The 13777-nt window shown below is 35.5% G+C and overlaps 1 protein-coding gene and 1 non-coding gene across 9 annotated transcripts in view; one reads left to right on the top strand and one right to left on the bottom strand.

Moving 5' to 3' along the window:
- The window catches only part of CSNK1G1 (casein kinase 1 gamma 1), a 186633-nt gene that overhangs the window by 83838 nt on the left and 89018 nt on the right, over nt 1-13777 (top strand). For all 8 annotated transcript variants that reach the window (XR_006887481.1, XM_046653440.1, XM_046653435.1 and 5 more), the window contains one exon: nt 12841-12881. Coding sequence is in view for 7 of the 8 variants with exons in the window: in XM_046653440.1 (XP_046509396.1) it covers nt 12841-12881 (41 nt within the window). In the remaining variant the exon portion in view is untranslated. The remainder of the gene's footprint in view (nt 1-12840; nt 12882-13777) is intronic.
- LOC124236567 (U6 spliceosomal RNA) lies at nt 502-609 on the bottom strand. The gene has a single exon (XR_006887798.1). It is a non-coding gene; the product is annotated as a U6 spliceosomal RNA (small nuclear RNA).

The following is a 13777-nucleotide window of genomic DNA, read 5'->3' as shown; positions in this document are numbered from 1 at the left end:
TTGACATACCAGATTATATTAGATTCAGGGGCCGGCCCCGTGGCCCAGTGGTTAAGTTCGTGCACTCCACTTCGGCGGCCCAGGGTTTCGCCAGTTCGGATCCTGGGCACGACATGGCACCACTCATTAGGCCACAGTGAGGCGGCATCCCACATGCCACAACTAGAAGGACCCACAACTAAAAATGCACAACTATATACTGGGGGGAATCTGGGGAGTAAAAAAGCAGGAAAAAAAAAAAGGATTAAAAAAAAGATGATATTAGATTCAGATGTACAATGTAATGATTTGATATTTGTATTTATTGCAAAATGATTGCCACAATAAGTCTAGTTAACATCCCTCACCATAAATAGTTAGAAAATTTTTTTCTTGTGATGAGGACTTTTAAGATTTACTCTCTTAGCCAATTTCAAATATGCAATACAGCCTTACTAACTTTAGTCATCTTGCTGTACATTACATCCCCATGACTTATTTATTTTATAACTGGAAGTTTATAAAAACATGGACTGCTTCACAAATTTGTCTGTTATTCTTGCACAAGGGCCATGCTATTCTTCTCTGTATTGTTCCAGTTTTAGTATATATGCTGGCCAAAGCAAGCACCAGATAGTCTCTTTATGAAACCTGAAACTTGAGGAACATTTCCATTGTAAATGATTTTTCTTTTTAAATTTTATTGGATTGTCACTTATCTGGAAAATTCATATGTGTAAAAGAGTTCCCTAGTTGAGGTTTAAAAGATAATAATACATGGATGGACCTTGAGGGTATTAAGTCAGAGGGAGAAAGTCAAATACCGTATGAGCTCACTCATAAGTAGAAGATAGAAACAATGACAAACACATAGCATTGGAGATTGGATTGGTGATTACCATAGGGAAAGGGGGGAGGGCAAAAGGGGTGATTAGGCTCACATGTGAGGGGATGGACTATAATTAGTTTTTGGATGGTGAACATGATGTAATCTACACAGAATTCAAAATATATTATAATGTACATCCAAAAGCTATATAATGTTACAATCCAATGTTACTGCAATTAAAAAAATAAATAAAATAAAATAAAGATAATAATACTTTTCTATTTAAAAGACATGATATGCTTCTGGGAATGGATCATGCTAGAAGAAATCCAAATGATTATTATACAAAAGTATCTAGGCTTAATCCAAAAGTAAAATCAAGAAAACAATTCTGTTTATGATAGTATCCAAAGAGAAAAAATTTAACAAAATGAGTGTAAAATTTATATTTTGAAAACTACAAAACATTGTTCAAAGAAATTAAAGAAGACATAATACATGGAAGACGTTAACATTCATGGATCACACTTAATATCATTAAGATGGTAGTACTCCTCAAATTGATCTACAGATTGAACACAACCCCGTCAGAATCCCAGGCTTCTTTGTAGAAATTGACAAGCTGATCCCAGAATTCATATAGTTGCAAGGGACCCAGAAGAGCCAAAACAATATTGTAAAAGAAGGACAGAGTTGGCTGATTCACACTTTTTGATTTCTAAACTTACTACAAAGCAAAAGTGATAAAGACAATGTGGTATTGAAATTAGAAGACATATAGATCAATGGAATAGAATTGAGAATCCAGGTATAAGTCTGTGGTCCATTGCTTTTTGACTAGTGTGCCAACATCATTCAATGGGGAAAGAGTAATTTTTTCAGCAAATGGTGCTGGACAGCTAGATAGTCACATAATAAAAGACTGAAGTTGAACCATTGCTTCATACCATATACAAAAATTAACCCAAAATGGATCAAAGAGCTAAATGTAAAAGCCCATACTATAAAACTCTTAGAAGAAAACATAAGGGTAAGTCTTTATGCCCTCAGATCTGGCAGTGGATTCTTAGATATGACACCAAAAGCACAAACAGCAAAAGAAAAAATAGATAAATTGGACTTCATCAAAATACAAATTTTTGTGCTGCCAAGGACACCATAAAGAAAGTAAAAAAAAAAGGAAACCTACATAATAAGGGAAAATATTTGCAAATTATATATAATGAGGAACTAGTATTCAGGGTATATAAAGAACTCATACAACTCAACAATAAAAAGACAAGTAATCTGGGGCTGACCCAGTGCTGTAGTGGTTAAGTATGTGTGCTCTGCTTCAGAGGCCTGAAGTCCATGGGTTCAGATCTGGGCATGGACCTACACACCACTCATCAAGCCATGCTGTGGCAGCATCCCACATAAAAAACAGAGGAAGATTGGCAACAGATGTTAGCTCAGGACCAATCTTCCTCACAAAAAAAAGAAAGACAAGTAATCCAATTTAAAAATGGGCAAAAGATTTGCATAGACATTTCTCCAGAGATGGAATAGGGATGGCCATTAAGCACATGAAATGATACTCAACATCATTGGTCCTTGGGGAAATGCAAATCAAAACCACAGTGAGATACTACATCATACCTACTAGAGTGGCTAGGATCAAACAGATAATAACAAGTGTTGGTTGGTGAGGATATGAAGAAATCAGAGACCTCATGTACTGTCGTTGGGAATGTAGAATGATAGAGCTACTTTGGACAACAGTCTAACAGTTCATCAGAAAGTTAAGTACAAGAGTTACCATTTGTTATAGCAATTCTCCTAGCTGTATACTCAAGATATATGTTTGGTTTGTAAACATACTAAAACCCAGTGAATTGTACACTTTAAATGGGTAAGTTGTATGGTATGTGAGTTATATCTCAAAAGCTGTTACCAGAAAAGTATATAGGCTTGGTAAAAATGGACGTGCAAACTTCCTAATATAATTATGTGACTTCATAGAATATTATGGTGGACTTGTTTAAGAGGTAGTTTAATCACTTGGTATAGGTTAAAATAATGTCTCCTTCCTGTGAAACTACATTTAGAATTAGACTTGGGAAAATTTCAAGTGTGGTTGCATTTGAGAAATTTTTTATTTTTCAATAAATTATTGATTAGAGATAAAAGTATTTCATTTATGTTCAGTCCTAAGTTACACATTGTGAATCATGATTTTGTATTCTTATATCTATCAGTTGCACTGTTTTCATAATCACTTTAATAACCAAGAGAGAGATTATCTTACAATTTGTGTTTTCCTGTTAGATTTTTAAGGTAATCTCCTAAAGAAAGGCAATTCTCAGTCAAGTTGGTGCTGCTTTGATGTTTATGCTTATTCCCCACAAGGAAAGATTTTTGACTTTGAATGGGAATCTGATGATCATAGGTTAAGCATTTGTCAGTTCTAGCCACTAAAGCAGCAAAAGTTTTACTAAAAAATACTGCATCTCCTAAAATTCTACAAATCAGAGTTTAGGAAGTCCAATGATTTGTTAAGTTTTCGTTTATTTATATTTTATTTGGAATTAAGTTGGTTTCTTCCTTTTGTTTTTTTTTTGAAGTACAATATCTTGATGTGGTCCCTCCAAAGACCGTGTTCTTCCATTACAGATTTGTAAGTGACCATGCTCAAAATGACAGTAGTTTCTGTTACACTAACAGGTCTGAGAATTCCTTATTTTCCTAAAATGGCATTTGTGCATTTAAAACAGATTGCCCAAATTCACTTTTTTTGACATTGTGGTAAAAATACAACATAAAATTTACCATCTTAACCAGTTTTAAGCGTACAGTTGAGTAGGATTAATTAAATGCTTATTGTTGTGAAGCAGATCTCTAGAACTTTTTCGTCTTCCCCAACTGAAACTACCCTTTAAACAACATTCCCTTTTCCCTGTCCCCCAGTCCCTGGTAACCATCATTCTACTTTCTGTTCTGTAAATTTGACTACTTTAGATACCTCATAAAAGTGGAATTATTTACCTTTTTGTGACTGGCTTATTTCACTTAACATAATGTCCCTAAGGTGCAGCCACGTTGTAGCATGTAACAGGATTTCCTTCCTTTTTAAGGCTGGGTAATAGTCCATCATATGGATATACCTCATTTTGTTTATTAGTTTGTCCTCCATTCATCCATTGATGGGCATTTTGGTTGCTTCCACCTCTTGGTTATTGTGAATGGAATTAAATTGGTAGCTTCTTAATGCTAAGTTGAAGGTACCAAGAGGTTAGTTTTTTGATGTGGAGGAAGCAGCAGCAATTCTGAAGTAGGATGAAATATGAAGAAAGGTAGACCTGAATAGAGTGACTGCCTTTTTGCCCTGGTTGTTGTTGCTGGCCAATGAGAATAATAGCTCACCTCACGCTTCCCAAAGACTTTTTTCTGAGAAGGACTGTCTTTTATGCCTTAACATGCTACTAGATGGAATGCAAAGTGGATTTGATAAGTGTATTGACTTTACTCAAAAAGATAAGACTTGAACACACTGAAACCTGTATTTTAATTATTATTATTAACAGTATGGGCCTCTGATGTAGGAGGACTTATACTTTCTTATTTGTGGATCACTTCAGTGGAGACTGTTCACTTCCTCATCCGTTATATGGATATATCACATTTTGTTTACCCATTCATCAGGTGATGAGCATTCTGGTTGTTTCTATATCTGAATACTCTATGACCCAGAAATTCCACTCTGGGTATGTGCCCAAGAAAATGCATATAAATGTGCACCAAAGAATGTGTTCAAGAATTTTTGTAGCAGAACATCTAAGTCATTATGCAGACTAATAAACATGAACTAGAGAGAACTGGGAACTACCCCCCCCCCATTAAAAGAAAAAAAAGGCATGAACTACTAATATATGCAACAAAATGGATGAATCTCAGACATAACAAAAGAAGCCAGACATGAAAGAGTGGTTATTGTGTAATTCCATCCATTTATGTTCAAAATAGGCAAAACTAATTTCTTGCAATTGGAGTCAAAACAGATTACTTTGGATGGTGGTAGATGAGGATTGTTGATTGGGAAGAGGCACAAAAAGCCTACCGGAGTGCTGAAAGTGTTCTCTCCCAGATGATTCCATGGGAATATGTATGGATATGTAAAAATTCACTGAGCTGTACATTTAACATTTGTGCACTTCCCTTCATGTGTTATACCTCAATAAAAAAGAAAAATAAATGTAAAAAGAATTTGTAAGGCATATCATCTGTACAAGAGAATTAAAATTTGCTTTTAGATGTTATCAGTCAATGACCTTCACACAGCTTTCCACTGTTCCTCAGGAACAGCAGCTTCACCATAATTGGCTCTAAACAAACCTGAAAATTTATGTGCCACACTCTTTAGGAAATTGTGCAATTAATAAACAATAAAGCAAGACTAAAAAAAAGAAGAAACTAAGTTAACATTGCTCCTGTTAACATTACTACTTTCATTAAGACGAGAAATACAGGGATACAGGTCGTAGGTGTATCACTGGGATCTGTGAAGTTTCCAGATACTGTGGCTTCTCCAATTTGTACATTAGTTGAGTGCCTAATTTTACATATAAATATTCATCTACTTCTGCTACAACTTCATTAATAATATCTGTATTTCCTCTTAAAACTTGCATTATTATCTAGAATGGAGGTCTATATTCTTCTTGGTAGGAAAATATTAGACTGTTTATGCCTGATCAAGTTTATGTCATTGACAATCCATGGTTTTAATTTTTCTAGAATCAGTTGCTTTACCTTGATCTCTGTTCATTATTATGTTTTTTCACTTTCAACCCTTTTACCAAAAGGCTATTTGGACTTTTCTTCCTGAATGGCTGGAATGTCTCATTGGTACTATAACCTTCTCCATGTCCGTGGGTCTCCATTTGGTCTTTTAATTTTCCACATTTATATTGCAGAGGTCTTCAAATAGCAAGTAATCCATCTGTTCTGAGAGAATACTTCAAATCTAGTAAGAGATCCATAATGAAATATTTACTGAGGAAATAATATAACATCTCGGGTTTGCTTCAAAATTTTCGTTATTGAAATTGGGTGAGGTTACATGGAGAAATCAGTATATAACTTTGAAATTGTGCATAATATTGAAAAAAATAAAAATACTTCAGTATTTTTCTTCTGCAGAGTATCATGCTTTTGGGAGTGATTCATTCTAGTTTTTTTTCTCACCACTATAATGTAGAAAGTTTTACACATTTGCTTAACAAAGCATAGGCCTCTGTAAGTACTTCACAGTCTCACCCTCTTGAAATGGGGTATAGATCTGTTTTTGACTCTATTTATAAATGACGTTCCCTACCCCCTTTTACCTCACTCTACTCATCCTCACTCCAGACTTTCAGCTGCTAAAAAAGTTCTCATTTTTCTTGCCAACAGATTGATCAGAATATCATGTTTAATAGTTTGGGAAAGTCGTAGAAACTAGTCCAATCACTGACCTAAGCTTTTCATCTCAAAGTGAAATAATTGAAATTGTTGTTCCAGAAGGTTTTTATTGATGGCTTTTATTTTTTTTCTACTATAACTCAAACTAAAAAGTAAATATTATATTGTGATCCAGTACATACACAATTTAACATGTGTGTGTCTGAAGCAAAAGTTCCGTGAAATAATAATCCTTACTAAATGTGATGTACTCTCTTTTTTATTTTATACTGTTTTTCTTTGAATAATGTGTTGGTCAGGACCCACTGAATTTATTTAATTTCACACTCCACGAATGGATCATGTCCTGTAGTTTAGAAAACAGTTTAGCATTGTCTAAAGCAGACATGTTTTAGCATGTTAATAGTATACATACTCTATACCATTTCCAGTGGTGTTAAACAAGGCTTAAAAAGATCTTTTTATAACAAACTACTTTCTGATTTTTTTTTTTAAGATTTTATTTTTCCTTTTTCTTCCCAAAGCCCCCTGGTACATAGTTGTATATTTTTAGTTGTGGGTCCTTCTAGTTGTGGCATGTGGGACGCCACCTCAGCATGGCCTGACAAGCGGTGCCATGTCCGCCCCCAGGATCCGAACCGCGAAACCCTGAGCCGCTGCAGCAGGGCGCACAAACTTAACCACTCAGCCATGGGACCGGCCCCTACTTTCTGATTTTGATAAGTAATCCCTTCAGAAAACTTGGCACGAGAAGAAATCATCCTTGCTATTAACTGCTAACTGTTTTGGAAATGTTTCTGCATAGTATACTAATATACTAGTAGAATTAAGTTAGTGAAAATGAAAAAGACCTCTGGCTTTTTTCTTTAAAGTTGTAGCGCCATTTATTATCTTTACCCCTAATCATACTGCCCACTTAAAGAGATGCTCTCTGAATGGTGGAGGCAATAGGCCAACCTGTCCTCTTTGCCCTAAATAAACATGGTAAGCAATCTGAGTTACATAAAAGTGGTTTCTTGTTTTAACTATTAATTGCCTTAAGTTCATTTGGCTGGATTTTTTGGTTTTTTACAAATTCTAGGTAGTAATTGATAAATGTACTACTTTCACTTTAGGGCAAGAAGATGTGATAACTGGAGATCTATCTAAACTGGGAACCCGAGGCTGTATGTTCCTTAATCAGTGTGACTCTGAGAACCGAGACCTGCTGGTTCTTTGAAATAGTGCTGTGTCTGGTGAAGCTTACAGTAAATGATGTCTGTAGGTGACTTACTGAAACAGGAAGTCTTATGCAGTAGGTTTTATGGGCAGCATCACATCCAGGACTGCTGCTTTAAAAGGGCTGAGTTTAGATGTAAAGCTCCGAAAATGACTATGTAATGCAGTTTCTTTTCCATTAACAATAAAAGAACCCATCGACGGGAAGTGAGCTTGGGATGCATTGTGCAACAGATACTAATAAAAGCTTTGAGTGCTTGGGATTGTGCCATCTCATCGATGGTATTTTTTTGTCTGTTAAACTGCCTGCCTTTCTCACAGTTATTGATCTTTTTTTTTGAAGCTGAAGCAGTTAATTCATTTTAAATGGGCAGGATTTTAACCCTCTATCTTTGTAGTTAAATTCTTCCAGAGCAAAATTTTTGAGTACTGTATATCACTGAGGATAGTGGTTGAGTGATTATCTAGCCTTCCACATGGCTGCGTTTTGTGTTGGCCTCTTCAGTCTTAATGATGCCCCCTGGCAAAGGAACTCATTTGAGTGATGCTTAGCTCAAGAGAATTATCCCGTCATCTCCAGTGCCTCTTAGGAATAAGGATAATTGCTCTGTAAGAGAGTGACATGTGTTCAGTTCTTTGGTGCCCCCAGAGAAAGTAAGCAAACGTAAGCAAACATAAGCAAGCTAGCATTTTGTGATGAATCAACCATCATGTTTGGTGTTACATAGGCTGTCTGATTTATTATACTTCTGCAGTTATATTCTTTTATACAGATATGAAAATTGAAGGTGGGAGGCATTTCATAGTTTGTTACTTTTAGGTTTAGTGAGAAGTTGGAGGAAGGCATCATAGTAAAGTGGAATGATCATTGCCTACTCTCCTGATTTTCTTTATGTTCTCCACTAATTAAGAGCATCATTTTTATCCTTCTCTTTTCCTTATCCCTCCTGTTCACATGTAATCTAAAGGTTGTTAATTTTTTCCTTGAAATGCCTTAATTATAAATTCTATTTTTTAAGTCGTTTTCTTCCAGGAATTGTTGCCTCATACCTGCAGTAATAATAGAAATAATAAAAATTAATTTGTTTAGCACCTTGCAGTTTAACCAAGTACTTTCACATATTCATACTCATGTAATCCTCATAACCACACTGTATGTGGTAGATGTTATTCTTTAAATATTATGCTATAGAAACTTCCTATTCGTCTTCTTTCTAGGTATTCTCTCTTTTATTTTATACATTGGGGCCAGGTTAATATTTTTAAAATACAGCTTTCATCATTATGCTTTGTCTTTTAGCACAAGACCTTTGGTTGTTTCACAGCAATATGAATAATGAAGTCAAAACTCCTGTATTTGCATTTAGGATTCTACCCTTCTTTTTTAATTGCCCTAGAACTTTTTCAGAAGAACTTTCTCTATATATCTAATCAGTTTGGTTCACTTCAGCAAGTACTGGTATCTGTTCTATATTGAATACTATGTTTGTTGCTAGAGATAAAAAGATGAGGTAAACATTCTTCTTGTTCTCAGCAAATTCACTGTCCACTGGAGGTAAATAAGATTTAGGCATAGCTAATTATAACGTATGTGGAAGATCATGGAACTGGATGCTTCCTCAGTTTTATAAAGTCTATTTAGAAAAGGAGATTTTTTTAAATACATAAAACCACAAATAAGCCCAAAAAATGGGAGATAAGATGAAAACAGATGAGGAATACTAACACAATTTTGGATTCTGGAAGGCAGACACTTAAGTGGTAACTGACTTAAGAGTCCAGAGAAAGCTGAGTGACTGAAAGGATAGGCCAGTTTGTTACAAAAAAGGCACTAGATAGGCTTGAGAATTGGAGACATGAGGACCTTCAGAAAGTTGGGATGCAGAAGGAAGTAAACACAGGAAGCTTAGTCACAAGTCTATATAGGAAGCAGTTAAGTTGGTAAGTCCTCTCCCTCCCTAGCGTCACCTGGCACCTGCACTTTCCCAGCATCACAGGAGATGGAAGCTTCACACTTGTGAAAGTGAACTGCACTGTGAAACCTGGCTGAGCACAGGGAAAATGAGAAAAAGGTTACCCATTGATTGGTGAGATCCCCCAGAGTCTAGAAGCAGCACATCCCTAAGTGCCTGGGATTTCTTTAGCTCTTAATTTTTTCTTCAAAAGAAATCTGTGCACAATTTCTATAATATAGCAAGTTTGTTTTACTATAAAGAAGATTTTCCCCCAAATCTTGAAAGGAAAGTGAGGATCAAGGACAGGTGTGTCTTATTTGTCCTGTAGCTTATGCCCTGGTACACCTCAGTGTACCCTTAGTTGTGCATATCTCAGAGTAAGAGGCTGGCATTCAGCGTTGTTCACACCCTGTCCCTGTTGGATCTTTCTGGCTTGGCTCCTCACCATTTCTTCCCATGTACTTTGTGTTCTGTTCATATTGGTCCACTCACAGTATATCAAGTTCTGGACATTTTCTATCATGTCTCCACCTCACTATTCAACTTAGTATTTTTAATAAGAAATGCCCTTTATTCTGTCCTCTCTTTGTCCTTCAAGGCTCATCTCAAGTGCCACTTGTGCCCAAATGCTTTACCCTCCCTCATCCAAACTCCTCTACTGAATTGTTCATATTACTTTGTTAACACTCATCACACGTGACTTATTTAACACACTTTTGAGCTACCATGTGCAGGGCCCTGTGCGAGGAGCTAGCATACAGTCTCTGAAGGATGAGACCTGAATGTTACTCATCTTAGATATCTGATATCTGAGTATGATGGATATTGAATATTAAAATGCTTCCCCTACCTCTGGTGTCTTATTTTTCTAGTTAATCTTTTATACTTCCTCACAAATGATTATTCAGAATCACAGATCTGATCATGTCAGTACCCTACGCAAAAACCTTTCATTTTAAACTTTAAGATGCCCTTGAGGACTCTCCTAATGTGGACTGAGCCTTACTCTTCTAGTTTCTTTTGCTGCCCTCACTACTCCTTGCACATCCCTACCCCTTCCTTCCTGATCCTCATGATGCGTGGTCCACCTACTCCCAGACTATCCACCATCTCAGCCTATACTATCTACTTTCTTATTTTCTGTTTGTTTGCTCATACAGTTTCTTCTCTCTGAAATGACTTTCCCTCCTCTTCAGCTATTAAAATCCTACTCGTTTTTTAAGGCTCTGGGGGGAAAAGCAGAATGGAAGAAAGAAAGACAAGAATTTCCTTCTTGAAACTACTGTAATTGCCTTCTCTCTTTTCTTGCTCACAGATCAGAATTCAGGTTTATTACTCTGCTTATACGTACACCAGCATCTCACTTCACTTTAAATGTTACATCTATTAAATTGAAGATCTGTTACTTTAAGCATATACTTCAAATATTAAGTCTTGTAACAGTGAAGGCATGCTGTACTGTGAATGAATAAGGGGTGAATTTTGGTCTCTACCCCCCTGTAATTCTTATTGATAAAATGGAGTACAGAGCGGGGAAGAATGTCCAGTTCAGGAAGACCCCCTAAACACACTTAAAGTTTTAGCAGAGGGGGTCAGCCCTCTGCTAAAATTGGTTTTAGGTCACAGTATCAGTACTTATACAGTGCCAGGAAGGGCTCCCCTGAAAAATCTTCATGCAACATCATTTCTGGTGTGGAAGTCTGTGGCCAAATTGGAATTTTAATCTGCCTGGGAATTGGTTGTTACCACCTATCTATTTCTCTCCCAGTTATTAATATCCTTTTCACAATTTCATCAAATATACTTAAAAAAATTTTTTTTGGTGGGAACATTAATCAGAAACACAAACTAACTTTTAGAAGCAGAATGCAATTTATCTATGTAGAAAAATGCCTATTTTCTGCCTTTTTTTCTTTTAAAAAAGAAGTTCATCTTATAATGGTTTCTTACGTGTTTATCTGGTAACCTGTGAGTCCTCTTTATTATGTAATTTGCAGACAAAAGTTATGCCTAAATTAGTATAGTGTTTGACACATAGAGGTTCTTGTTAACCTGATAGTAGTAGTAAAAGTGTAATGGTGTAGTTCCCAAAAGGCCATCTGTTGTCTACAGCTTGGTAAAATAAAAGCTTATATTGCAGGCAACTTTTTATTTCCACAATGAAGGGGTTTTTAAAATTATTATTATAAAAACAATGTATATTATATAAAAATCAGAAAATACTAAGAAACAATCATTTTAATACCTTAATATACATCTTCCTATATCCTTTTCCATGCGTATATATTCAGCTATGTACATATGTGTGTGTATATATTTATGTATATAAATAAATATAACATTTACCTCTATCTAGTATTTAAAAAGGAGTCACACTGTATATACCAGTACCTTTTAATCAGTCAAGGTTTTAGGTGTCCAAGATGTGTGGAACATGGTCTTAAGCACCATAGAGCATTGAGAGAACTATTAAATAAAATCTCTACCCTCAAGATATTTATAGTCAAGCTGATTAAGATAGGACAAATATGTAAGAAGCAATGTGAAGTCCAGTGCAGTGGCTAAACTATATGATATGTACTAAACACTCAGGAGGAATTAAAATTAGCCTTTAAGACTCAATGGGGGAGGGGTGGTGAAGGTAGCTAAGTACCTGGCATATAGTAGGAGCTCACTAAGTGATAGTTGTTGCTCTCACCCTCAAACTCCAAGCTTTTACTCTGATGTCTAGGAGAATATTGATTCCATTTGTACAAGTGGAGAAGTTGAGAGGAAAAACTATCACTATTTCAGGAAGAACTTTGAGATGTTTAAGTGTTGTCCAGGTGGAAAGCTGTTCCTGCATAGTGAAAGATACAGAGCTAGAGTTCTGGTGAAGAATGAAAACAGCTTTGAGTCATATTTACAGACAGTAGATGAGTTTTCCAAGAGGAGAGTAGAGCAGTAATTGGTTTTATCTCACACTGTCCTCTATGCCAGCTAAAGTTGAAACTGAATACCGTGACAAAAAATATAAAATCCCCATTTGTTAGTGAATTCGAAAAATGAGGGTTTGTGTTTATTGTGCCAAGAGTTAAAATCTCTGTATCTTTGAAATTCTGGCATTTCTTCTTGGTTTGCCTCATGGCTTAAGAGTTTGAAATATTAAATAACAAAACCGTGTGTGTGAGAGAAAGAGATTTTTCTTTTTTTAACAAAAATGCTCACATCTAATTTAAATTTCCAAATTCTCAAGCTGTTTTTGTTCTTGTCTTGCTGGGTCTCATTATCTGTGTTCAGCTTCTCACTTATAAATCATGTTTCATATATGTGAACAGCATTGGGAATGTGACCTTTCTCATGACCCTGTAAGCTAAGATTTTGTTTTGCATTTCCCAGAATAAATGTCACTAAAACATATACATTCTGCTTTTCCCCTAGGTAAAAATCTCTACACCAATGAATATGTAGCTATCAAACTGGTGAGTAGAATCTGTATTTGTGGTAATTATGTTTTGGTGCTCTCAACCCTCACATATCTTTTTATAGGACATAGTTGTAAGCATTCACAAAAATGCTTATGTTGTTCTTTTCCCTTGCATATGATCCCACATAGTCATTTTCCTTCAACTATAGTATTACAGTGGTGAATCACTGTAATACTATATAATACAATATAGTCAGACGATGCTAACTATAGTATTAACAAGGATGAATCAAAGAATAATTTAAAAATAGCTAGACAAAAAAAAATCACTGTAAGACTAGTAATTTGTGTGAAACTTGTACCTTTCACAGTGCTGTATTAAAAGATAAAATCATTTGAAAGTTTTATTATTTTTTTCTTGAACGTGACTGATCCATTTTTAAAATGTAAGGTATTTATTAATATACTTAGGAGTAGAGAACCAAATCTGATCATCTAATCATTGCCTTAAAAAGCTGTCAAACATGAAAAACACACCATGTGGTCAAATTTGAAGCAGAGTTCAATTGGTTATGTCAGTACTAGTCTTATGAATAACTAAACTAGTCATTGAAAATAGCATCCTGGGGCCAGCCCCCTGTCTCAGTGGTTAAGTTCTCACGTTCTGCTTTGGCAGCCCTGGGTTTCGCCGGTTCGGATCCTGGGTGTGGACATGGCGCCACTAATCAGGCCATGTTGAGGCAGTGTCCCACGTGCCACAACTAGAAGGACCCACAACTAAAAAAAAAAAATATATATATATATATATATATGCACAACTGTGTACTAGGGGGCTTTGGGGAGAAGAAGGAAAAATAAAATCTTAGAAAAAGAATTTTTTTAAAAATATTTTTTAAAATATTTATATATTTTTAAAATATTTTTGAGGATTAATAATTTTAGAAGAAACGG

The sequence above is a fragment of the Equus quagga genome, chromosome 2 (genome assembly GCF_021613505.1).
Source record: "Equus quagga isolate Etosha38 chromosome 2, UCLA_HA_Equagga_1.0, whole genome shotgun sequence".
In the NCBI taxonomy this organism is placed as follows: Eukaryota; Metazoa; Chordata; class Mammalia; order Perissodactyla; family Equidae; genus Equus; species Equus quagga.
This window is presented reverse-complemented; position numbering and strand designations above follow the sequence as displayed.